General features: G+C 58.5%; 2 protein-coding genes across 3 annotated transcripts in view; one reads left to right on the top strand and one right to left on the bottom strand.

Moving 5' to 3' along the window:
• The window catches only part of WDR37 (WD repeat domain 37), a 143,314-nt gene that overhangs the window by 67,825 nt on the left and 49,496 nt on the right, over positions 1–25,993 (top strand). The gene's annotated exons all lie outside the window — the stretch shown is intronic.
• The window catches only part of ADARB2 (adenosine deaminase RNA specific B2 (inactive)), an 88,809-nt gene continuing 73,779 nt past the window's right edge, over positions 10,964–25,993 (bottom strand). The window contains exons 7-9 of the mRNA XM_072749647.1: positions 19,403–19,584; positions 12,142–12,320; positions 10,964–11,646 (exon numbers count right to left, since the gene is read on the bottom strand). Coding sequence (XP_072605748.1) covers positions 11,470–11,646; positions 12,142–12,320; positions 19,403–19,584 — 538 coding nt within the window. The 3' untranslated portion in view covers positions 10,964–11,469. The remainder of the gene's footprint in view (positions 11,647–12,141; positions 12,321–19,402; positions 19,585–25,993) is intronic.

The following is a 25,993-nucleotide window of genomic DNA, read 5'->3' as shown; positions in this document are numbered from 1 at the left end:
AGTGTCCTGTAAGGTCATCTCACATAGTTCTGTTGCTTATTATACTTGGGCTCTTGGAGACCCGTATTTCTAGTGGATCATTTTTAGTGACACACCGCGCATGGCTTTCCATTAACTATTTTCAAGCTCTCAGATGTTCTGGAGCTATTATGGCTAAATGGACAGGAAAAGTTATCTCTGTTCATCAAAAAATGCTCAACAGGGGACAAAGCCTCTTCATCTGGAAGAAAAATTGATCTTTGGAGCAGGTAACAAAGACTGGAAAGCTTTATGGGGGGACCAAGGGGCACGCTCAGATGTTTAATGATGTACAGTGAAACTTCTGGAACAGACGTTGAAGCTTAGGCTTTTCCTTCCACCTCGTGTCTGAGCAACCAGAGCACCGGGTGTGGAAGCAGACGCTTTGCTGAAGGCGCTTTCGAAGTGGACCGGCTCCTCTGTGAAAGCCCTGAGAACACTGACAAAAACGTCAAAGTCAGGTCAAAGTCAGCCTTTTCAGAACTCTGGAGAATACCCAGAGGCTGCAGCAGCTCAAGGAAAAGTGCCTGAATCCTGGTAAAAACAGTCCAGTGGTGGTTCAGTCCCAGCCGTGCCATCACCCAGCTCTTTGGTGGTCTCACAGGGGCAGTCGCACAGCATGGCACGGCCTGGCCGCCGCTGGAAGGGGCCGGGTGGGTCTGGAGCTCCCCGAAGCCCTGTCCCCAGGCACTGCCCCCTGGCAGCTGTCAGAAGTGGCACCTCCCGGGAACCCCCACTCCTGGGGCTCGTCTCCAGTTGGCCTGACCCCCAGCTTGCCCACTGTGAGCAGCCTTTTTCCCTGGGTCAGTTAGTTGTTCAACGTCACTGCCGCCAGAGGTGACCGTAGCAAGGCAAAGAAGCTGACCGGAGATCTTGAGGGGCTGGGGGCGTGGATGTTCACAGAGGGCTTTGGGGAGGCTGCAGTGTTGTCTCAGGAGTCTGGAAGGTCACACACACCCACAGGCCCGTGCACAGCTCCGTGCCCAGGGGACACCGGAGTTGGTGTCTGGCCGACCTCTGGGCTCCGTGCAGTTACAGGGTGAGGGCTAGGCCAGGGCTGTAAAGTACCCAGGGGAGCACTGAAGGCTTCCTCCACCGTGCTCACGGAGCCCCTCTGCAAATGCCGGGGATCTCATTTGTTTAAGGTATTTTCTCTTTTTAAAGATTTAGTTATTTTAGAGTGGGAGTGAGCAAGAAGAGAAGGGCCAGAGGGAGAGACCGAGAATCTCCAGCAGACTCCCCGATGAGCGGGGAGCCCAAGGCGGAGCTTGATCTCACGACCCTGTGATCATGACCTGAGCTGAAACCAAGAGTCGGAGGCTCAACTGACTGCGCCCCCAGGCACCTCCCGGTTGTTCAAAGCATCAAAGGAGATTGTGGAAGGCCCCCTTAGCCGACCGCCAGGCTGACTGCATGGAGACTTCGGTGGCCCACACGTGACAAGAGTAGAGACTTCATGGAATTAGTTAAAGAAGGTCATGAAGCTAACAAACAGCAGCAACAGTAAGCCCTGGTGGTGGAGGGGGATCTAGTTTACTGAGTTGTCACATCATCTTCTTAAAAATGTCTAGTTTTGTGCGAAAACTTACGAGGCATGCAATAAGCAGAGGAGTATGGCCCACACACAGGAAGGGAAGCAGGCAGCAGAATGTGTCCCCGAGGAAGCCCAGATGCTGACTTCCCAGACGGCGACTTTAAATGAGCTATTATAAGGATGTCAAACTGTGGGAAAGGCTGCGTAAAGAAGTGCAGTACGGCGATGCGAGTGCCATCTCACCAAACAGAATATCGGTAAAGGGATAGAAATTGTAGAAGGAACCAAATGGAAATTGTGGAGTTGAAACATATGATCACTGAAATAAAATTTTGCTTTGAAAGAGGGCTTTCATTAGGGTCCTGTTGTTGTAACAAACATGGTGGCTTCAAGCAACACAAATGTACTCCCTTGCTGTCCTGAAGTCAGAAATCTAATGTCAGCGAGGTCCTTGTGGGGCCGTGCTCCTTCTGGAGACCTCCGGGAAGAGCCTTTCCCCTGCTTTTCGCAGCGTTGCCGTCGGCCTGCGTTCTTGAGCTGGGCTCCCTTCCACATCGCCTGTGCCTCTTGCATCCGTCCTGACATCTTCTATTACCCACCCTGGTCCTCTGGTTCTTTTGTGGGAGCCCTAGTGACTGCACTGGGGCTGATTCAGAGGAGTCAAGATAATCCTTCATCTCAAGATCCTTAACTTAATCACATATGCAGAGTCCCTTTGCTCTTCAAGGCGACACGAGTCCCCGGGATTAGGATGTGGACGTCTTTGGGAGGAAGAAGGCCTGATCCAGACCACACAAAGGACTTAACAACAGGTCTGAGTTGGGACAATAAATAATCATGGAAGTTGAAGATGGGCCCATTGAGATGATCCCATCTGGGGAATAGAAGGAAATAGGAATGAAGTGAAAGAAACAGATCTTCAGGGACCATCAAGTGACCAACGTGCCCATGAGATCCCACGGGAGGAGGGAAAGATGGGCTGAACGAATATTGGAAAAAAGAATGATTGCCAACTTTCATGAAAAACGTTAGTCTCAATGAACTCTAAGGATAAATAAACGTAGAGATCTGTACCTAGATGTATCTTAAATTGTCAAAAAAAGAAAGACAAGGAATCTTGGCTATAGCAAGAGAGAAACACCTTATCCCATGCAGGGGATCCTCAATAGTATTAATAGCTGATTTCTTTTTTTTTTTTTTAAGATTTTATTTACTTGACAGAGGAGAGAGAACAAACGGGGAGAGGCAGAGGGAGAGGGAGAAGCAGACTTCCTGCTGAGCAGGGAGCCAGATGTAGGACCCTGGGATCACGTCCTGAGCCCAAGGCAGACCCTCAACCACTGAGCCCCCCAGGCACCCCTAGTAGCTGATTTCTGATTGGAAACTGATTGGATTGGCATCAGGGTGACCTGCTCAAAGTGCTGGAAGAAGGCGTCAGCCAAGAAGCCAGACGAGAAAGGCCAACTATCCGTCAGAAACGAAGGAGAGCATTAGGTGGCCCCCAATAAACACAGACTGAGGATTTGCAGCAGACCTGCACTCCGAGAAACACGTTGGTCCTTCGGGCTGAAATGGAAGGTACACTGGGTAGTACCTCGAACGGCGCTCTCAGGAGATGCGGGGAAAACACGGGGCAAAATCCAGCGCTGTCTCCTGATGAGACCCTCAGAGACTGGGAGCGGAAGGCAGCTTTCTCAACCCAACGAGGGATGTCTGCGAACAACCCGCAGCCAACCTCCCACTCCGTGGCGAAAGGCTGAAATCCTTGTCCCTGAGATTTAGATCAAGATGGAATAACTATTGTCACCACTCTGTCCAACACCGTACCGAAGGTTCTAGCCCAGAAATTAAGCAAGAAAAGTAAGTGGAGGACATAAGTCTTGGGGAGGAAGAAATCACGTGGTTTCTGTGTCTGCAGATGTGATCTTGTGTGTAGAAGGTCCCGAGGAATCCACACCAGAACCACGAGAGCTCGTCACCCCTCCTTACATTTACGGTCAGTGGGTTTTTGAAAAGACCATTCAGTGGAGGGCGAGTGCTCTTCGGCGCGTGATCGGCCGTCTGGATTCCCAAGGAGCGACGCTGCACCCCTACCTCACTCCCTATGTAAAAATTAACCCAAAGCGGATCAGTTACCCACACGTAAGAGCTTAAGCTGTACAACTCTTAGAAGGAAACACGGTTTAAATCTTGCTAGCGTCGGGCTGGACAGGATTCCCACTTTCTTAGACCTCAAAGGAATAGCATAAGCAGCAAAAGGGAAAAAAAATAGATAAATTGGATTTCTTTACAGTCAAACACTTTTGTGCTTCAAAGGACAGCAAGAAAGTGAAACAGCCGTGTACAGAGTGAGAGGAAAAACCTTTAAAATGTTTTTGTGATTTATCTGAGAAGGGACCAGTATCCAGAATATATAAAGGAACCTTGTAACTCAACAATAAAAAGGCAGGTAACCCAAGTTCAAAGTGGGCAAGGGATCTGATAGATAGTTTCCAAAAAGAGACCTACGACTCATGACCCCATCAGCCCTCGGAAAGCTCAGCATCATTAGTGTTTAGGGAAATGCAGCTCGACCAGCCATGAGCTCGCACCTCACACCCACTAGGTGGCTGCAGTGGCTAAGACAGATGGCTGCCTGTTGCATCGAAGTAGTGGGTGCTGGTGAGGGTGTAGGGGAAAGTGGGGTGCTCATGCCCCGCTGGAGGGAGGGTGCAGAGATGCAGCCACTCTGCAGAACAGTCCACAGTTTCTCAGAATGGTAGATGCGGGGTTACTGGCTGACGTAGCAATCCCGAGGTGGGGTGTACACCCACGAGAATTGGAAAACTCAGGTCCGGTGCCTTTGGACCAGGTCGTGGCCCCTCTCTCTGTGTGTCTCTTGTGAATAAATGAATAAATTCTTTTTTTTTTTTTAAGATTTATTTATTTATTTATTAGAGAGAGAGAGAGAGAGAGAGAGAGAGAGAGAGAGGCAGAGACACAACAGAGGGAGAAGCAGGCTCCATGCAGGGAGCCTGACGTGGGACTCGATCCCGAGACTCCAGGATCATGCCTTGGGCCGAAGGCAGGCACCAAACCGCTGAGCCACCCAGGGATCCCCAAATGAATAAATTCTTAAAAAAAAAACAAAAAAACAACCCAGGTCCGGAGAAACACCTGCACGCAAGTGTTTGTAGCCGAATTATTCGTAATCGTGACAAAGTGGAAGCAACCCGAGTACCCATCAACTGATGGGTGGATTCCTCAGGAATATCATTCAGAAACGAGGAGTAAAGAGGCCCCAGTGGGGCCTACGGCGTGGACGGCCCCTGACGGCGCTGTGCTAGGTGAGCGAGCAGGTGGGCCGGGAGCAGCGTCCCGTTGGCAGGAGTGGTGGCCCAGGCCCTGCATTTCCTTCAGGGGGATGGAGCATCGGGGGGGCGGCTGTGCACGTCCTGGATGTGATCTTGCTCCTGGCGCAGAGGCTTGGAGTTTGGGGGCTAACTCGGGGCGACCGGGCGCAGACTGGAACGGGGAGAGGGAGTGCGGTGGCACCTGTGTCCCTGGGATGACTGGCCCCAGGAAGGGAGGCGGTGTGGCCCTAACGCGTCCAGGCCCCTGCGTGTGGCAGCTGATGTGCGTCTTGCATCCGGAGCCCCAGGAGGCCAGGCCCCGGCGGCCGTGGGTGAGGAGAGATGCAGTGTTTGTTCCTTGCGGCCTTGGCTGTAGCACGGCGGGGCTCCGGGCCCGTCGGGGTCCCTGTGCTCAGCTTGGGCCAGAGCTCAAGCGAGCACAGCTGCTGACAGCCACGGGGTTTGGCCCCCATGGGCGGCGGCCCGGGGCTCCGAGCAGAGGGGCTCAACAGCCTCGGCTTGGGGGTGCCCTGGCTGGGACTCGTATCTGTCCAGTGCCCCCACGTCTCACCTCCCAGCTCTAGCTCAGGACTGAGCACGTGGCCGGTCCACAGAGGACTCAGGATGCACTGGTGCTGTAGGGGGCGGGGGCTGCGCTCGCTCCTTCGGCGGCCCCGTGGGCAGCTCTACCCCAGGCCGTCCGGTTGGACGATGGCGCAGCCACCTGTCCGCCTCTGGGTCAGTGGTGGTGGCCATGTCGCAGGCGCTGCCTGTCCTCCGAGCAGCCCATCCGCTTAGGCTTTGCCAGGCTGTTCCAGCACCGGGCTGGGGCACGCAGGCCCGTGGGACAGTCGTGGCCCCGTGGACATGGGGTGGCCGCGGCGTCCCTCCCACCTTGGTCCCCGCGAGGGGCAGATGTTCCCTCGCTCACCTGCTGTCCGGGTGAAGCGGTTCTTCTGGCTGCCTTCGCAGGGACTCTGGTAACCCAGGGGCCCTCCGGGTCTTCGTGGGGACGAGAGTGAGCACAGGGGGCGGGGGGTGGGGGCAGGGGGACTTGGTCGCGGCAGAGGCTGAGCCGTGGTCTCACTGACGCCCGGTTCTGGGGCTCCAACCGCCCCGCGGGTGGGAAGCAGCCGCTGCAGAGGGTCCGTGAGGCCCATGGGAGGGGGGCGCCCCGTGGGTGTCAGGACCTTGTGCGGGTGTGTGGCCGCTGCAGCCGCTAGTCCCGCCCTGGGGTTGGAGGGCCTGGGCCTGGACGGCAGGAGCCGGGCTCCTCCCTGCGGCGCAAGTGTGACGCTCTGGGGTCCACTGCCCTTGGGGCCGCATTCGTGTGTCCCCAGGTCATGGGGGCGCCATCCCCGAGGGCCCAGCCCGCCCCTCCTAGCCTACCGGCCGCCTCGCCCGTGCTGGCGTTGATCCTGGGGAGGACCTTCCACCCGTGGCAACATGAGCCTCAGCAGGGCCCAGGCCCCATGCCCTGAGCGTGCCCGCAGCAGCCCACGTTGGCTCTGACGCCCCACCCTGGCCCGAGGCCTGGGGCCCGAGGGTCCCGGAGCCTGTGTGAGCGCCACACAAATCAGAGCTGATGGCTGCGGTCTGGGGAGTGTGACCCGGGGACACCCATGGAGGTGTCGCTTGGCTGCACGTGTCTGGGGCAGCGCCACGATGGCAGGGCTCTGGTGGCAAGGGACATTTATAGGCTCGGCCCACCTGGAGGCTGGAGCACGGTGACATTACTGAGTGACGGGGTGAGCGGGGTGAGCTGTGGTCTTCCAGGGAGCAGTGACTCTGTGTCTGTCCTGCAGCTGCAAAGTCTGAGGGTGTGAGGGTGTGGGGGAGGGGGGGAGGGAGGGAGTTGGAGGCAGATGGGGAGGGGAGGGAAGGGAAGAGGGGTGGGAGAGACAGGAGGAAGGAGGGGGAGAGGGGAGGGACAGACGGTGGGGGTAGGGAGGGAGGAGCAGGGATAGAGGAGGTGGGAGGGGAGGGGGAGAGTAGGGGAGGGGCATAGCCAGCAGGAGGGGGGGGAAGGAGAGGGAAGAAGAGGAGGAGGAGGGGGGATGGAGGAGGAGGAGGGAGGGGGGAGGAGGATGGAGGTGGAGGAGGGGAGGAGGGGGAGGGAGCAGGGAGCAGAGAGGGGCGGGGAGGGCTGGAGGGGGAGGGGGAGGGTGTCCATGTGTCCCCTGAGCCGACCCCGACCCCGCCGCTGTCCTATAAAACCTGAGGTTTGGGACCTGTGGCGTCAGGAGGCAGGTTCCCGGGCTACGTGCTTCCCGAGGGGAGGAACTGAGGTGGTGCGCGGCCTAGAAGCGGTGTGCCCCAGGGGCAGAGGCCCCGCACCCGTGTTCACACCTGCCGTGTCCACACCTGGCTCCCGCTCGGGTCCCCCCCAGGGCGACGTGCTGGCAGGTGCCCTAACCCCCGCTCCCTGGAAGAGTCTCCGGCACAAGTGGGGCGGCCGGCCCTGTGCCCCCAGTCCCCCGGCCCCCGCCGCCCCGGCCCCCAGGCCCTGCTCCAACAAACAGGCCCGGCAGCCAGGGAAGCGCGGCTGGACTCCATGTTTTTATTCACTTAACAGAAACATCCACTTATCAGGTGTCACCGGAGTGCGGTTTACAGAACTTAGAGGCAAAGTAACATGTAAATTAATACCTTAAGGTTTGGGATTTTTTGTTTTTTGTTTTTTTACAAATATTATAAATGTACATCCAATATTGCCATTCATTCATGCTTTTTATGTACATACCTTTGCTTAAGAATTACTATTTATTAAGTTCATTTGCTTAAAAAATGCCAAAAATTAGCCGAAAACTAAGTGGGCACTGCTGGGAAAGTGTGTGTTTGTGTCTCCTGTCGATGGTAGGAACCCGTGCCGGCACGAAGGAGGCCGTACCATGCGCCTTGTCGCACCTTTCCCCTTGGCGGGCATTTCGTCCCTGCACGTTTGATTCCACCACGAGCGGCTGGGAAATCGCGTGTCCCTTTCTCCGGGGCTGACGCCGGCGGCAGCTCCCTGCGGGGCGGCTCTTGTTGGTTCTGACTTCCTGGGGACCCGGCCACCACCGTCCCTTGGGTGGAGCCCATGACCAGCGGACACGTTCCAGAAGTCCACAGAAGGACCCCGGCAAATCCCCCAGGACTGAACACATGGGCACTCGAGGAGCCCCCGCCTGGGCATCCGGACAGGGCGGCCGAGACCCGACTGTCCAGGGAATCACAGGTGTCGGTGGGGGACAAACAGGCACTAAACCAGGGCGGCGGGGGGCGGGGGGGCTGGGGGCAGGGGGTGCGGGGAGGCCAGAGCCAGCCGTTGGGAGGATGAGGCCCCCCTAGAATGGAGACGTTCCCGGCCCCGGCCTCCTCATCAGTGACTGCGTGTTTTGCATCTGTGTCTGCTGCATCACCCTCCACCCCAGTCCCTTACGTGACTCCGAATGTGTGGGAGGGCTCCCCTGGCGGGATACCCGCGCCTCCCTGCAGCCCCTTGGGCAGGACCCCATGCAGCGGCCACGTGCCCGGCTCTGACCTCACTCCGCACCCCGCTCCGGATCCCGGATCCCACTCCCTGGTGGCTGCCCTACACCTGCGAAGGGGGAAGAAGGGCAGCGGGACCCCGGGGGGGGGGGGCGGCCTCCCCGCTGAGTGTGGGGCTCCGAGCTCCGGTTTCCCTCCTGCAGGGCCCTGGGGACCGGGCGGGTGGGGCAGCGATGCCGACGCCGCGTCAGCCCGGACTCTCCGCGGAGGCGAGTGGTCGTGAGGACAAGGGCTCGTCCCGACTTCCCTTTCTTTCATCTTTATGAGAAACGGACATTTACTGTGTTTTGGGATGATTTCTTCCGAATGGCTTCTTAAAAAAATGGTTGTCAAACTCTCTCTAAATTAAAAATGTCTAAATTTCAAACGTCTTTTTAAATTTTATTATTTTTTTTTAAAACAAGATACTATAGACACATCTTGAAATTTATAATCTAAAAATAGCATTTCATCAAAATACTCTGGCTAGTCTATTCTGGGCATCGACGTACCACGTGTTCTCGGTGTATGGCTCTCCAGACGCGGTAAACACTATACCAAAATAAGCCCCCCCCAAAAACCAAAAACAAACAAACCCCCCCAAAACAACCATTTAATTTTATTGATAAGAACAGCTTCCTGCAAAAAGGAAATTATATGAGAAATTATGTGTGAGAAACTCAACTTGACGTTTCTGAGGAACAAGACTCACGAAGTCAGCAGCGACATGGGGGTATGTACAGACGAGGGACCCACAGAGACAGACGGGCGGTCACCGGCCCGCGAATCCGTCCCTCGGCAGACGCCCCCAGAGCCCTCCCCGCCCCCCGGCCTCCGCGTGCTGGGATGGCACAGGCGCCCGCCCCATGGAGAGGCCTGTGGACACGGACCATGGGCTGGACGGCGCTGGGAACGCAGCCCGCGCTTCGGGGGCAGGTCGCCGGCATGGGCGGTGTGGACGCGATCAGGGCCGGGGCTCGGGGCACAGCATGGCCGGCGGCAGCAGAGGACCCCAAGCCCCAGGGCCGCAGGGGAGCCCGAGGGTGGCAGGCACGTCCTCGGCACGGAAAGCGCTCAGGCCGGCGCCCGGCTGCGCAGCACACGGAGGCGCTCGGGCCCCTGTCCCACCGGCCCGGCAGAGCCCCGTGCCCCGGCCCCCGGCCCCCGGCCCCGGCCCCGCGTGCGCCCAGAATGGGCCGCCCTCCCCAGTGCGCGTCCAGCCCTGTCCCGCTCGGGCCTGGCCTCTCGGGCGGCTTCCTGCTGCTGTGGAAACGCCACGCACCAGCACTGCGGTGGGGGCCTCGGGGTGCCCGGTAGTTGGGGGGGCAGGTGCTGCCCAGGTCCCCGGGGCAGGTGGTCGGGGGGCACCCGCAGTGCTGCGTGGGGACGGGCCCACTTGCCTGTCCCGGGCGGTGGCTCTCCTGCTGTGTCCTCGCCGCAGGAGGGGCATTCTTTGGCGCCAGGGCCCAGAACGGGGTGTTGACAGGCTGGGCGTCGGTGCCCTCGGGGCAGCTCCAGGTGGGGGCGAATCACACCGTGGTCACCGTGGGTTCCGGGCTCGGTGCCCCAGGCCTCGTCCTGCTGACGTGTCAGAAGCCCACCCCCACCGGCCGTTTGATGGCGGCTTTCGTAGCGCGTTGAGGTCGCACCCCATTTCCTCAAGGGGTGCCGACGACAGGAAACCCCTTGCAAAAACCTTTTCGTATCTTCCAAAACCGTCCCTTGAGGGAGTCGTGCACTCTGTGCCCGTTTTCTGACCCAGGAGAAGGTGGGGTGACCCATCCCGGGTGACGTCCCGGGAGGACTCTGCACGCCAGCCTGCTGCTCCCTGCCCCCTAACGTCTCAAACTCATTGTGTTTCATTGCTGCTGCGTTGTCATACCTGCAGCCTGTCCTCTGCCGTGTCCGGTCGCCGCTGCGCTCCCCTCCGGCCGGATGCTTGCCAGGACCCCAGGACCCCAGGACCCCGGAGCCGGGCCTTTGGGAGTCCTCAAAGTCACGGGGGCGGGCCTCGGGTCGGAGAAACCACAGGCCTGGGGACGAGCGTGGTGGGTGTGAGACGCGCGTCCTCGTGGTCAGAGCGGAGCCCTGCTGGGGCCGAGGGAAGGACCCCACATGGCCCGACGCCGTCGCCCGCTCTCAGCAGGACACCATCCCACCCCTCGCATTTCAGCTGCTGTCCTGCGTGCTTCGTTTCTGTCATGCAGGATGGTGACCGGGGGATGAAGGCAGGGAGAGCTGGTGGCCCTGCAGCCCCGGGGGGCGGGGGTTGTTGCGGAGGCTCTGTCGAGCTTGCTCACTGTCTAACGAGATTTCAGGGAAAGTCGGAGCGTGGTCTGGCCGGGGCCCCCATTAGCTCGTCACCTGCAGGCCCCGGGTGCAGCCGGCGGCCGAGGGCACCTGCCTGGGAACCTGCGCCGGGTGCCTGCGGGCCGCGTCCTGGGAGCCCACCCCTGGGACCCAGGCCGGGGCTCACGCTCTCTGCGACTCCGGGTCCGGCGTCTCCTGTCCTGCTTCACGGCTTCCTCAGTGCTTGCGTGTCTCCCATCCGCTTGGGAAGGAGGTGGAGTAAAAACTTAAGTGGGTGATGAGGGTGGTCGAGCGTCCTGTTGGCTTCTTTGGGGAGGAGCCCATGGCTTTTCTCTTCGTTGTGGCTTATCCTGAAGTATCGCGTCGGCTTGTGCTCGTGAGAACCGGGCGCGGCGCTGCGGGTGCGTGGGGGGCAGGGGGCGTGGGGTGGGCGCGAGGCTCTGCTGGGCACGGCCGCACCCGAGACCCTTCGGCCTGGACAGAAACTTTCCGTTGGACGCAGCGGGAAGAGCCGTGCAGTGGCACCCGTGCCTCTGGGCTGGGGTGCCTGGGCTCCGACCACAAGGGAGCAGCCCCCCAGGGAGCCCCAGGCTCCGAGCGGGAGTCCGGGAACCCATGGGGCACCGCCCGCGCGTGCTTCTGGAACGCCAAAGGGAAATGAGTGCGAAGAGCCAGGGAGCTCCGCCGCCGGCCGCGCTGGCGCCCACTCGCCCTGCCCTGCCCTGCCCTGCCCTGGCGCTCGCTCCGCCCGGGAGCTCGTCTGGCTCAGAGCGTCAGGAGGAACTGGTCCTGCTCGGGTGGCTTTCTCACCCAGGTGCCCAGCCCCGCCTTCTGGAACGCCTGGAACAGCTGCTGCTTCACAGACTGGTAGGTGCCCGCGCCCCGCTTGGCCTCACAGTACATGGACGGCGTGTCTCCCGGGCTTGGGATCCGCGTGCTCAGCTGTGGGCGGGACAAGACAACAGGTGAGCCGTGCCGACGCGGCTCCTGGCTGCCTGCCCTCCCCCTCCCCGGACACGGACCGGGCTGCGGCAGAGGCCCGAGTGCCTGGGGCTTGCCCAAAGCTGCTGCTTCCATTAGGCGTTCTCGGGGCACCACCTGGCCCGACCTGGCGGCCACCCCACGGGCGCACGGTGGACTGTCACGTCCTCCGCCCTGCGTCTGTCCAGTGCAGGTTACTTGCCAGTCTTTGTCTGTCTGACCTGGACGGACTCGGACTCCAGGGCCGCTCCAGGGGCCTTCTGGGGACGTCCCTACACTGCCCTGGTGCCGCAGCTAGTGCCTGCTCTGCAGCCCTGGAGGCCGCGCTCCCCGGCCAGGCCCACGTGGAGCGGCGCCCCCCAGTCTGCAGGGCGTCGGCGGGGAGGAAAGAGCGGAGCCTGCGCTGGGCTACGCCGGCGGGACCAGCCCAGCTTCCCGCGGGCTCCCGGGCCCTACCTTTCCGTAGAGCCTGGCCCACCGCGCCGAGAACACATGCTTGCAGAGCCGCGACGAGCCCCCGCAGCTCCTCTTGCCCGTGGTGCCGTCGATGACCTCCACGTCCGTGTTGCCCATCACCCAGTTCACGCTGAAGTGCGGCGACTTCCCCGGCTGGCGTGCCTCCGCATGGCTCACTCCTGGCAACACAGCGCGGGAGCCGGGCTCAGCGGGTCGGTTGGGTGAGCCCCCGGGATGGCGCGGGCTGCTCCCGGGAGACAAGGCCCAGAGGCCCGGCGGCGGCGAGAGCCCAGCAGTCCCGGCCGCCCCGGCCTCTGCGCTGCACACCTGCTGCCCCTGCCCGGCGCCCCCCGAGGGTGACCCGGGGAAGGCACGTGGGCCCCACCAGGGGGGGGGACAGCCCCATGCACCCCCCTACACCCCTCCCCAGGCCACCTCCCCGCCCTGAGCGCCCCTTGTCCTGGCCTGGAGGGCCCAGGGGCTTCCCCGGGCCTGTGTCCAGGGAGGGTGGGCGCCGGTTTCGCAGACGGTGCTCATGCCGCCACTGGACTGTGGGTCACAGTGCAGCGGGGATGCCTGGTGTTGGAAAGCATCTGAGCGCGAGGGGCTGGGCAGGTGTGAGGCGGTAACCCCGCGTCCGGGGGCCCCGCACCCCAGGCCCTCCTGGGGCAGCTGGCCCGTCAGCTCTGGGTGCTGCCAAGCTACAGATACAAGCCCACCCCCCACCATCTGAGGCCCCCCCACCATCCAGGGTTCCCCCTGTCCGAGGCCCCCCCCACCATCCAGGGCTCCCCCATCCAAGGCTCCCCTACCATTGGAGGCCCCCCCCACCATCCCCTAATTTGGGGCTCCCCCCATCATCTGGGGCCCCCCCTCCGCATGCCCGCCCCTGGCGGCTACAGCGCCTGCGCCCCAAGTGGAAGGCCCTAAGGGCTCGTCTAACTGCTAACCTACACCCTAGTTTGAGAAAACCCTTGTGCGCCTCTGTTTAAAAAGCGAGGCCATGGAGCGTTTCTTCAGGTCGCTGGTGGGCCGGGCGTATTTAAGATTTAATTCCCTTTCTCCGAATTCTATCTACACATGACATTCAGGAATAGAATTTTTATAGGAAGAGGGTCAAGTGCCTACCTCAGGCAGCACTGGCTTCCATCTTGTGAGACGGATTCAACATCAAGTCCTGCAGTGGCGGTCAGGTGTAGACCAGGCCGCTAGTGTGCTCTGCCCCCTGCCAGACCCTGTGTGCGGCCCTCGCACGTAGGCATGCACACATGGACATGGCATGGTGCATGTGCTTCTCACGGGAGTGGAGCTTGGACTAATTGGCGCGGACTCGCAGATGTGGGGTCGGTCCGCTCGCTCGCATCGGCGCAAACATTGAGACGATTGGCAGTGATTTTATAGCCACTGCCTCGTCCTACAAGAGCACATCTTGGGGTGAGTGTGCGGAGCATAGTAGGGTCTGGAGAGGGTGAGAACTGGGCATGGTCTTTTTGCCGAGCGACGCCTGTTGCAAGTCCTGCAGGTTCCTAAGGTCCGAGGGACACACGTAGGAATAACTGGGCTTTCCCCCGGCGTCCCCTCATCTGAGCGGCGGTGAGCTGGTGGCTGCCGGGTGTGTGCAGTGCTAGGAGGGCACTGGGGCACCTGCTTGGGCGCTGGGGCACCTGCTTAGATGCTGGGGCACCTGCTGGGCGCTGGGACACCTGCTCGGGTGCTGGGGCACCTGGGCACCTGCTGAGCGCTGGGGCACCTGCTTAGATGCTGGGGCACCTGCTGGGCACTGGGGCACCTGCTCAGGTGCTGGGGCACCTGCTCGGGCGCTGGGGCCTCCTGTTGTCATGAGTGCTTCCCCCTGATTTTCAGGGGCTGCCTTCCTGCGGCCAACAGGAGCCGTGCGAGTCTGAATAGTGACCGTGGTCTGTGGTCCTCACAGCTCAAAATGCACGGGCTCCCAGGACAGCTCTGAAGGCTGTGACCCTTCCTCTGTGGCAGGAAAAAGTGTGACTACTTCATGTTGCAACCTGACAGTGACACAGTTCTTGGCACCTGTAAGGGTTGTCATTTCTTCGAGAGACACGGGACGAGGGGATTTCAGCAGAACATGGTCATGGTTTCCTCCTATGACACGTGTTTCTCTCCTAAGGCGCCTAAACTGACGTAATAAGCCGAGGGTTGTACTGGATAATAATGTGGATTATCTTCATCAGTCATTATTCTGCTCTATCCATTGGGGGTGGTTTTCCTTGTGCCCAAGTAGCCCAACTAATGTCTCCTGGGGTGTGAGTCTCGAGGCGCGTGAGCTCTGTGTCTGTCCGGACTGTGGTCTTGCCCTCATTTTTACTTTTTAAAGACTTATTTGTTATTTTAGAGAGCGAGCGAGCATGCACACGAGTAGGGGAGGAGGGTCAGAGGCAGAGGGAGAAGCAGACGCCCCGCTGAGCAGGGAGCCTGAAGTGGGACTGGATCCCAGGACCTGAGCTGAAGGCAGATGCTCTCCCCCACGGAGCCCCCCCCCCCCCGGTGCCCCCTCCTTGCCCTCATTTTTACAAGATACTTTCAGTGGGTCTAGGATTTTCGGTTGAGATTGATTTCCTATCAGCATCTTAGAGATACTGTTTTGTTGTTTTTTTATCTCCCACGAAGCAGCTGATCCGGCCCCCTGGAGCTGCACCTGTATGTCCCCGACTGCTTTTACCATCTTCCTTTTGTCTCTTCGTTGGTTTGGTTTGGTAGCAGTTTTGCCGCTGGGAGGAGGACTTGAGGTTCTTCTTGGGCCACGCTGTGCTCCTGGGTCTGTCGCTGATGCTTCACATGCGTCCTGGGGAAAGACTGGCTGTTGGCTCTCTGCACACGGCTCCTGCTCTGCGGCTTCTCTCTCCGTCTGGAGCAGGTTAGTCGCACTTCCTCGCCCCGTCTCTGACCTCTTTGTGTTTTCCCGCTGGACGGTTACTTTCATGACTCAGCCTGGTTGGTCCGTGGTGTCCAGCTGTCTCGTCAAACACCGGCCAGCCGTCGCTGTGAGGGTGCTTGCGGGTGTGACTGACGTGGAGGAAAGAGATGACTGTCCTCTGTGCAGGGCCTCATGCCATCGGTCGACTTTCCGTGGACTCGGTGGCAGCATGGTCTCCCGCTGGAATTTCCAGGCTGCCTGGGGACCACACCTGCCAGCCCCGCACACACATGAGCAGTTGCCTGAAGCATATCTCTTTTCTATTAGGGGAATGAATATACTCTACTGGTTCTCTTCTCTGGAAAACCCTCACTAACCCACCTGCGTTCTGGAGGTTTCCTTTAGGCCGATCTTCCAATTTACTAATTCTCTCCTCAGCTGTGTTTATTTTTATTCATCTATTATTTTAAAAAAGATTTCATTTATTTGACACACAGAGAGTGCGAGTGTACACACAGTTGGGGAGGGGCAGAGGGAGAGGGAGAAGCAGGTTCCCCACCGAGCAGGGAGCCCCACGTGGGACTCGATCCCAGGACCCTGGAATCATGACCTAAGCCAAAGGCAGATGCTTCACCGACTGAGCCCCCCAGGTGCTCCAGTCCTTATTTTAAGATGACTATAATATTGCGTATTAGTTACCACCTGCATAAAAAACGAAGTTTGCTACTATCCCCCACTGGGTGGTTTTGCAAGATACTGTTAATGATCATTAATTTTAGGAATTTCTCCTGAATCAAAGAGGCTTTGGCTCTCCACCTCAGGTTCCGCAGCTCAATGTGACAATACACAGAGATTGGGACTCGCAGAAATGTGGGTCTGCCTGGCCTCGGGCCTCCTCCATCCCACCCACTTCCCTCCTGCACAGAGGCATCCGGAGCGCGGCCCGCAGGTGCCGGGGGCAGGCTTTATGCTGTTGGCGACATCTCCGTGAACCAGCTGCTTGAGAAACATGGAGTCCACGAGGCCCTGACCCACCAGCGACCCACTTTTACTCCTTCAGGGAGATGCTCCCCTTATCACAGCCTGTGATTCCCATCGTGCGATTGTAAACCAGGGTCCGAGACAGCCCACGGCTCTGACGTCCAATCCCCAGGGCCCGTCTCTCCAGTTTTGTCTCCATGGCCAGGAGCTTGCCATGGGCCGTAGCCTCCTCCCGAGTGTTCTCTTCTGTGCGGACTAAGGATGTTCTTTTTTTTTTTTTTTTTTTAAATTTTTTTTTTTTTTTATTTTTTTATTTATGATAGTCACACACAGAGAGAGAGAGAGGGGCAGAGACACAGGCAGAGGGAGAAGCAGGCCCCATGCACCGGGAGCCCGACGTGGGATTCGATCCCGGGTCTCCAGGATCGCGCCCTGGGCCAAAGGCAGGCGCCAAACCGCTGTGCCACCCAAGGATCCCCTAAGGATGTTCGACGTTGAACACCAGGGCCATTGGATACGGCTGCTACTAGGAACAAAGACCATGTGTATCCCACCCGGGCTGCTCTTCTTCCCGATGAAGAAAAAGGAGACTTAGGTTGAGCACGGAAGCTCACACAAACCACACCCTCAGCCTAGCGGAACAGCTTCGAAGTCACTTCCTACTCCACTTAGTGTTTTTCTAAAAAAATGAGTATTTGGAGCAGAGATTTTCCTTAATTATCTTCATCACCATGTTCTCATCATATCGAATATGCTGAGAAAGACGGAGGGCCAGTTCCCTTAGGGCGGCTGCTCTCATGGGGGATGTGACTCGCTGTCTGGACGTCTGACGTCCCGCCTCGGTTCTGCCCACAGGTGCAGACTGGTCTGTGTGGACTGTCTCAGGATATCTGCGGAGGACATTAATATGCGTGCTACAACTGTGTCAATAGGGTGTCTTTTTCGGCTCGGCTGCTTCTTATTAACCCAGAGCTGACGGAGCCCCCACGAAGCGGCCGGACTCCTACGGCACGTGGGCTTCATCTCCTCAGGCAGTTTTGCAAACTGACCTTGAGGGAATCTTCAAGCAGATTTCATGTGCTTGTCTGAGTGCGCTTTTCATTACTATCCTCATACAAGTTCTCTCTGCCTCTCCCTGTTGCAGAAAGTCCTGATGATTTCCTCCCAAAATTTGCATGATTAGCTTTTAAATATCCAGAGCAGAGCAGCTAAGAGCATGCAGGTGAGACACCACAGTTTAGGCTTATTTGCATCTCTGCAGTAACAAAAGCTGTGTTTTAAATCAGCATCTGAGGATGACTGAAACGTCCAGTCAGGTCGTCCTGGTTGCAGGTAGGGGTGAGTGTCTCCCCAGGGTGGGGGTTCACACGGGAGGCTCAGGCACTTTGCCATCAGGTTGCACCACTCGATGGTTTAGGGTGTTCTGAAATTCTCTAAAGGAGCTTTTTTTTTTTTTTTTTTTTTTAAATTCACTGCATTTACAATGATCATTCAAATAAATGACCCTGCTCTGCTCTGAGTTCCAGTTGAACATATGATTTTAAAATAGCTTTGCGAGGGAACGGATGGCCAGACAGTAACGTCCAGAACCCAAAGGGTGGGTGAGAACCAGCCCCTCCAGGGGTGCCTGGGTGGCTCGGTCGGCGAAGGTCATGATCCTGAGGACCCTGGGGTCAAGCCCCACTGGCCTCCCTGCTCAGTGGGGTGTCTGCTTCTCTCTCTGCCCCTCTTTCTTGCGCTCTCTCTCTCTGTGTGTTAGATAAGTAAATAAAATCTTAAAAAAAAAAAAAAAAAGCCAGCCAGCCCCTTGCGGGGAGGGGAGTAAGGATTTGCAGGTGCATTTCCTTGTGTTCGCGGAGCTTGAGTGAATTCCCCACTAGGAGAGGGAAGTGGAGCCACGGAGCTCCGAGCCTAGGAGAGGTGTCCCGTGACTCTCGTTGGAGCCGTGAGGATTCTTATATTAACTTAGAGCCCGAAGGACTGAGGTTTGTAGGGCCCCCGAGTTGGGAGCATTTGATTTAGCACCAAACCTAGTCCTCGTTCTAGGACTTTGGGCTCCAGGGTCGGGTTGGCAGTTCGGCTGTGAGAAGTTTGCCATTTTGAGAGAAAAAAAAGGGGAAGTGGGGGGGAATGAAAGAAAGAGGTTGAAATTGAGCCAAAGTGCTATGTGATCAGAATACAAACTGAACTCACCAACCGTTTTTTTTTTTTTAATTTTTATTTATTTATGATAGTCAGACACACAGAGAGAGAGGCAGAGACACAGGCAGAGGGAGAAGCAGGCTCCATGCACCGGGAGCCCGACGTGGGACTCGATCCCGGGTCTCCAGGATTGCACCCTGGGCCAAAGGCAGGCGCCAAACCGCTGCGCCACCCAGGGATCCCCTCACCAACCGTTTAAAAAAATAAATGTGCCTTTATAGACTTTGAGTTGGAGCGCGTTTGCCCCCATCCTGGGGCGCTGGGTGAGCCGGCTGTGGGCGCCGCTCCTGCCACCCCTTCCCCAGCAGCCCGGGCCTAGTGGGCGCCCACGGGCCCCGACGCCGCCTCGCATCCCAAGGTGCTCCTGTCCCCGGGCTCCAGGGAGCTGTGGGAGACAGGCAGGAAAGCCTCGGGCCGCCGGTGGCCCCACCGACTCCTGATGGGCGCACACGCCGCCCGCTCCTGCCCCAAGCGGGGTGGCCCCCCTGCCTCCGGGCGCGGTTCTCGCCCCCTCCGCCCCCCCCCCGCCAGGCTGCGCCCAGGCTTGTTCTCAGGAACCAGGAGGGGCTTGCCACGCGCGCTCCCCCCCAGCGTGACCCTGGCCCCGCCGACCCGGTGCCCACCCGCGGCGCGGGGCTGAGCAGGTGCCGACGTGGGCTGTCCCCCGGGCGCCGTGTTGGGGGGGGGGCTCCCGCAGCCCCTGGGGCAGCCAGCGGCCTGCACGGCCCCCGGGGAGGCGCCTCCCACCCAGCGGAGGGAGAGACTACCCTGTCCACGCGTGGTTCCCGGTTACGTGGGGCTGCGGCGCGGCAGCGGCCTCCTGTCCTCTCCCCTGCCTCCAGGCCGCGCTGTACCTTCCTCTCTGAAGCCCCGGAGTGGTGTCAGTTTGCTTGCTAAGCCTTTTGTTTTTTTTTAAGGTTTTAATAAATTTGATAGGGAGGGAGAGAACGAGCCGAGGGAGGAGCAGCCTCCCCGCTGAGCAGGGAGCCCGACGCTGGACCCGATCCCAGGACCCTGAGATCATGACCTGAGCCGAAGGCAGACGCCTCACCAACGAGCCCCGGGCGCCCCTGCTCGCTACATCTCAATAGCCATCGGCCAAAATGGGTAAAATCTGCCCGAGTCAGGACCCATGGGTGCGGCCGATGGGCCCTTATTCCCGCGTCTATGGGGACAGCGTGCTCTTACCGCTGAGGAGGGGCCGATTGTGCCGGTAGGAGGTGGGCAGCTGGCCGATGTCCTCAGTCCGGTGGCTCATGACCCGGGACAGGTGGCCCGTGTGGTGCAGACTCCCCACGATGATGCTGTGCAGGTACACGGGCTCGATGAAGTGGCACAGCAGTGCGCCCTGCAGGCCCAGCACGTTCCACCTGCAAGGACAGGGTCAGTGCGGTGCTCACCAGGCAGGCGGCAGTGCCCAGGGCCTCCCTCCACACCCCCCGGAGCCCCGGGAGCCCCGGGCTAGCCTGCCTCCGCTGGGCTTGGCCGTGTTGTGGGGACAGGCAGGCCCAAGGGAGGAGGGCCCTTGGCCACACCTGGCCCCATGGAGGGGCTGCTGGCTTGGGTGGCTCAGGGCGCTGAGCCCCTAACCCCATGGGCGCTGCGACGGGACTCTGCGTTTCCATGATTGGGGCTTCCTTTTCTGGAAAACAAGTTGTTAGATGGCATGGAAACTATATATTCTCTCAGGGACTGGAGTTAGATTAAAAAAAAAAATACCCTGTGTCCCCAAAGCGAATCTGAATTTTTTTTCATGTGAGCCAGGAAGTATCAGAAACGGAGTTTGTTTATTTCTGTTTAGGGGAAAAGACATTCTCCCCCTTTTGTCCTCAGCAGCCAGGATGACCTGTTGTGTCATTAAATGACATTAATAAATGACCCTGCTCTGCTCTGAGGAAGATTTTGATTTTAGAAGCTCAGATCAGACACGAAGGACGGGGCTGTCCTCGGAAAAAAATACAGCCCCGGGCAAGCGTGGTTGCTTCTGCGAGCCCCGATGACCGCAGCATTGTAGGATTTTTTTTTCTTTTTTTTCCCCTAAACTTGGGTGGTACAAGGTTATGTGCATCGGTCTGAGGCAACATTTCGTGGTTTCCACTGTAAATAACGTGTTAAAACCCAACCTCCATCAGCAGCGAACATTATGCAGCTAATTTCTTACATCATTGTTCTTTTCATTAATTAACATTTCTCCGCTGTTAGAGCAATTATTGTGGCGCCTCCGTGCCGTACATTTCTTTTCATGATTAATAAGGAGTCATTATATTCCCCTTTTCCTGAAGCAGTCAATTAACACAGAATCCTTTCCATTAATTACCGAATGTTTAAAACCAGCATGCCCTACCTGGAGAGCAATCTGCTCCGGGAACCTGTGACACCAATTGCTTTAAAAAGTTCTCTTTAAATTTTATTCTGAAAACACAAGCAATTTAGCTGGTGATATTAATTTGCCTCAGAAGCATCGTGGTGAATGAGAGACATGTTTTAATCTCATGCAAGAAAAGGCAGCCATCTGGCGGGCGAGGATCGAGAGAGCGAATCTCCTGCTCTCCCCGCAAACGCAGGTCATTAAAGTAATGTGTTCATCTACATAAAACTCAAATGGAATATAAAAGGTAATATTTATATACAAACAGTTTAGTCCTACAATTTAAACAGTCATTGGTTTTATGAAACATTTACTTTAGTCTATCAGATTTGCATAACTTCGCTTAAAAAAATAATTGTGGTCATTTCTGTAGGTCCCATCACCTCTTTCAGAAAGGGCTGAACCCGCCGTCCTTCGGAGACTTATGTGGTTTCTACCAAAGAGAACATCAAAAAGTTTCGGAGGTGTGGACTCCTAAAGGCAACTGGAGCACGTGTCCCCGGCCGCGGGGGCCTTCCCTCGGTGATGTGGCCGCTGCCGGACTCCGCCGTCGCGGGCGTGTGAGCTGGCCTGTGCACTCCCGCCGACGAAGCGCAGAATCTGGGAGGGGGGGTTTGGGGCGTGTGAGCTTTCCGTGGAAGGAGCACCGCGGTGTTTTGAGTGGTCATTGAGGGATGGGGCCAGGATTTCCAGGAGTACCAGGGAGTGACAGAAAAAAATCCAATAAAGTCACTTGGTCGGATGCTACTTTGGATGCCTCCTCCTTGGGTCAGAAGAATGCGAGAAAGCAGGAGCAAGGGTAGCAGTTAGTGCGACGGTTTCCGGCGTCTGCTGTCAAGTGCACACGTTATTCCCGACCCACTTGGAGGCTTTCCTGTGTTGGCACCAAGTGATAAGCACAGGAACTCTTGCGGACGAAGTCACAGGCGCCATCTGCCCGCAGGTAGGGTGCTACGTCACCGCCGGCCGCCAGGGGTTCTGGGGGTGTGTCTGTTCTTATGTCTGACCGTTAGTGAACCTTTAACATTTCTTACAAGTTGAAAGCAAGGAAATGGACATTCCCCCCCCCCCGATAACGAAGCACTCGCCCGAAATCGGCCAAGTCTCGAACAACAAGGTTGGCGTTCCCGGGAGAGTGCGGTAGGCCATTCGGGTGTTGGCTGTGAACAAAAGTTCTGGAACATAACTGAGTGGTTTTGATTCTGCGGGATTGTCTGAAAACAAATGACTTCTCTATGTGGCTTCCTCTTAATAACCTTCATAATAAAGAGAAAATCAAGCCTCTCCTTGTCTGGCTCTAGGAGTTTGAATGCATTCAGCTCACACGATCGATAAAACCAAATGTCTTCCTGAATATGAAGTGGGGAACCGTCGGCGTTGAGGACTGAATGAGAATGCCTCTCCTTTTTGTTCAAACAGCTGATACTCCTGCGATGTTGACAGAGAAAGAGATCCCGCGTCTGGTTTTCAATATAGATAATCCCTCAATAAATAGATTTCTGTCCATTTGTCAATCACGGAAATACCAAAAGATGTGTGGAGGAGAGATCTTGGGAAAAAAAAATGCCTTTCTGTGGAATCCCCTCGCTCAGTTCGAATCTTGGCCTCCAAGGACTGGGGGAAGCGGTGGCAGGGGTGAGCCCAGCCTCTGTGGTCACCACGCGGCACACCTGCACACGGGACGGGGAGGCAGCCGTTAGTGGTGCATGTTTGGGACAGTTGGGGTTCTTGCCACTTTGCTGCGGTCCCGCGGGGTGATGTCTCCTACGTACGGTGAAGCCCGTGGTTCAGTCTTCAGTACCATCGACATAGGTACTTGGCAAAAAACAGACGCCCAGGTCAATGGGACAGGATAGAGAGCCCAGGAGTGGACTCACACACATATGGCCACTCAGTTCACGACAAAGCATCCAAGAACACGCAACGGGGAGGAGACGGCCTCTTCAGTAGATGGCGCCGGGAGAGCTGGGCAGCCACACGCGGAAGAATAAAACTGGACTGCTGTCGCCCACCAGGCGCAAAACCAAACTCTTGCAGTGGATTAAAGACTCGACGCCAGGTCTTACATTTGTGATGCCTGGGATGGCTCTTGGGGGCGTCATCCTACATGAGAGACAAATGCCCTAGGATGTCACTTCTCAGGGAAGCATGGAAAAGCCGAACCCCCAGAAACCGAGTAGAGCGGCGGTCAGCGGAGGCGGCAGGGCATGGGGAGACGCCGGTCACAGCGCGCGGACTTGCAGCTGTGACAGGAGGTGTTCGGGGACTGTATGTAATAGTGCCGTACGGTGCCCCTGAGAAGGGCTCAGGGTGGGTCTGGAAGGTTCTCACCGCAGGAGGGAAACGGAACCTCCGGGACCTGATGGCGGTGTTCGATGAAGCCATGGGGGGCGGGGGGCGAGGGGATCGCATCGCCCTGTGACCCTCCCATCGAGCCGTGCTACGCCGTGAGCCGCATGCCTCAGCGTGGGCCGCGTCCCCCGAAGCGGGGGTGGGCATACGGACTAACCCTCTCCTTTTCTTCTTCGGTGGGGAAACCTGCCCGTGATCCGAAGGTAGAGCCCTGCCCACCTGGGAGAAATGGCCCGACGGTGCTCCAGCCTGGAGCCTGACAGGAGGCGCAGGAGGCATGACACACACCCAGTGTCGACTCTGAGAGTGTTCTGGGGGCGCCGGCTGCCCTCGGCTCTGAGTCATAGGGCTGGGGCGCAGCCGGGGGTCCCGCCTATCCAGCCTGTTTCCCACGCTGCTGACAGGGGTCCCCGTGCCGGACAGAATACTAATACCCGCGGGTCCAGCCACCCAGAGAGGGGATTTACTCTCCTACCGGCCTGCAGGTTGATACCCCTGACCCCGGCCCCACAGCCTCCGCCCCACAGCCTCCCCTGTTCCCAAATCTCCAACCTTCTTCTCCTGCCTTTTGACCAAGGTGGGTGATGATGACGCCATGACATCAGACACATTTCTGCGCGAGTGACCCGTTGCCTGTCCGGTCTGCGGGTTGGGCCTTTCGAAACGAGCGCAGGGCCAGACCCGCGAGCCTGCCGCTCAGCCCCATCGCCGCGACGGGTTCATCCGTGGACACGACCTCGGTCCGACGGCAGATGCTAGGACAAGCGGCTCCCCAGAGAAGTGTCTGCTGTTGCAAAGCTCACGCCACACGGTGAGATGAAAGGCCTGGTGTCCTCTGCGCGCCTGTTGGTAGGACTGGGCAGTCGACCCGGTCGGCCTGGGGAAGGAGCGCGGCCCTCAGAGGCAGGAGCCGGGCGGCGGGCGGCCTGCCGTCACCGTGGAAGCCACGTGCGCACCCGTCCTGGCAGCGGGCGCTCCGTGGAGGGAGGCCTCGGCGAGCCTGAGCTACCCGCTGGTGGTCGGCACCCACCGGCCAGGGGGTGGCCCACCCCGGGGAGCTTCGTCGGACATCGAGCAAGCCCTGCGCACGGGAAGGTTTGCGGCCGACACGTGGCTTGTTGAGGCCAGTGTGTTTCGGGGCAGTTGTTACAGACAGTGGACAGTGGTCCCAGCGTCCCCTGCATTCTCGGACGCGACTCCCAGGCCATCTGTGTACGTCATGGCGAGCGGAGTCCCTCGGATGTTGGCACCAACTGCACAAGTTGGGGTCAGGATGACGTCGTGCCGCTCTGGTCATCTTCAGCTGAAAGAAATGACTTCTGCTTAGCGCCGTGTCTCTGCTCTGTTCCCGAGGACTACGTGGCACGTGCTCCCTTGATGTGGCGCCTCTGGCTGCACCTGCCCGGCACTGACCGCACACGTCCTCGCTGTGACCAGGTGGTTCTGATTGTGCGTCTCCACTGCGGGTGCCAGACCCGCGAGCCTGGGTGGGGGCCGGTGTCTCTGGGTACGTGGGGCTTCCAGGGCCGGTATGTGGGGCTTCGCCCGCCCTGGGCTCTGGCTCTGCACCCCCCGTAGAGGTTCCTGGAGGACACATGTCGCCTTGTGTTCCTTCTGTGAAGATGGAAGCCCTGCGGCAAAGCTCCGGGCCCGTGTGGGCCTGGACTGCACACGAGGCTGTTTCCCCCAGGTCCCCAGGCTGCCTCTCCTTCCCCTCAACCCTGTCGTCGGGACCCTGCCATGTCCCCAACACCGTGCCGTCTGCGAGATGTCTGTGGCCTCCCTGGCCACCTCGCCGACCCCTGCGCTTTCCTGGGACCTGGGCACCGTCTCCTGTGGGTCCAGCCGGATGCCCAGATGGTTTTGCAGGAACCGAGCTTCCCTGCCCTTTGCGGAGTCTGGGGAGTGGACGGCGGGCAGCTCCTCAGGCCTGTGTCTGCTTGAGGTGCAGGAGGCGCCAGATCCGGAGCATCCCTGATGGTGGAGACCTGCCAGTGGGTCCATGGGCAGAGGTTGGGTAGGACTCGGTGTGGGCGCGGCGGGGTGGCGGGGGCGGCGGGGGCAGCGGGGTGCACGGGCCTTGGTGCAGGACGCAGCGGGACCCTTGACCCAGCTGTGAGTGCCCCGGGGCGGGCGTTCAGGACGGACCGTGTTAAAAGGACCTGTATTTTGGGATTGGAAAAAATGGGCAATGCTTCGACTGGATTTCCATGGAGCTGGTGACACGCAAACACAGGGCGGCCTCCGGCGGGCGGGCGGGCGGCGAGCCCTCCGCTTAGGTCAGGACGGTGTCCCTCTTCACCGCCTGGAATCTGAGTTTGGAAGTCAGCGCCTCGGTCCCTGGAGGACACCTATAATTTTTTATAGTTCATTTTTATGCAGAAAGTTTTAATCTGTTCATTTAAAGACACATTGCGATCAATAATCGAGCTCAGGTACTTAAAATTAGAAACCATATCTAAAGGAACATTAGTTCCAGAAGATTTAGATTTTTATGTGCCGCTCTGGTTGGATCCTTGGCGGCGAAGGCGGAGAGCACCGCTCGGGGCCCCTCGGTCCAGGGGTGCGGCGACCCTGTGGGGAGCGGACCAGCGCCCGGGCCCCCCTCCCCTCCCGTGGGCGACATCCGCTCTGCTCTGCGGCCACTGCCCCCCGCTGCTGCGGTTGGGGGGTCCCCCTTCATGCCCGGGGACAGCCCCTCTGTCATGATGCTCCGACGTCACCTGGGCGTCCTGGGAATCGATTTTATGATGATTTCATCTGGTTCCAGAATTTTCCAAAGACCAAGAGGGTTGGGCAAAGGAGGAAACTGCCTCCCCTGGTGGCTGTGGTCTCCCGGGGCCACCACGGTGCATCCCACAACCCGGGGGGCGTGAATCAGTAGCCGTGACTTAGGTCACGGGGCGGGGCTGTGGCCCAGGGGATGGGTTGGGACGGTGGCAGTAGCCAAGTCAGGACACTCTTCGCGTCTCCGTGGGAAGAGCCCGTACTTTGGGTGTTGTTCGCGCCCTGGTTTGCCATGTGGGTCCATGCAGGACGGAAGGAAACAGGCAAACGCG

Source organism: Vulpes vulpes, chromosome 2 (assembly GCF_048418805.1).
Source record: "Vulpes vulpes isolate BD-2025 chromosome 2, VulVul3, whole genome shotgun sequence".
NCBI classification, from domain to species: domain Eukaryota; kingdom Metazoa; phylum Chordata; class Mammalia; order Carnivora; family Canidae; genus Vulpes; species Vulpes vulpes.
Note: the sequence above shows the minus strand (reverse complement) of the source record. Positions and strands in the feature narration are given on the sequence as shown.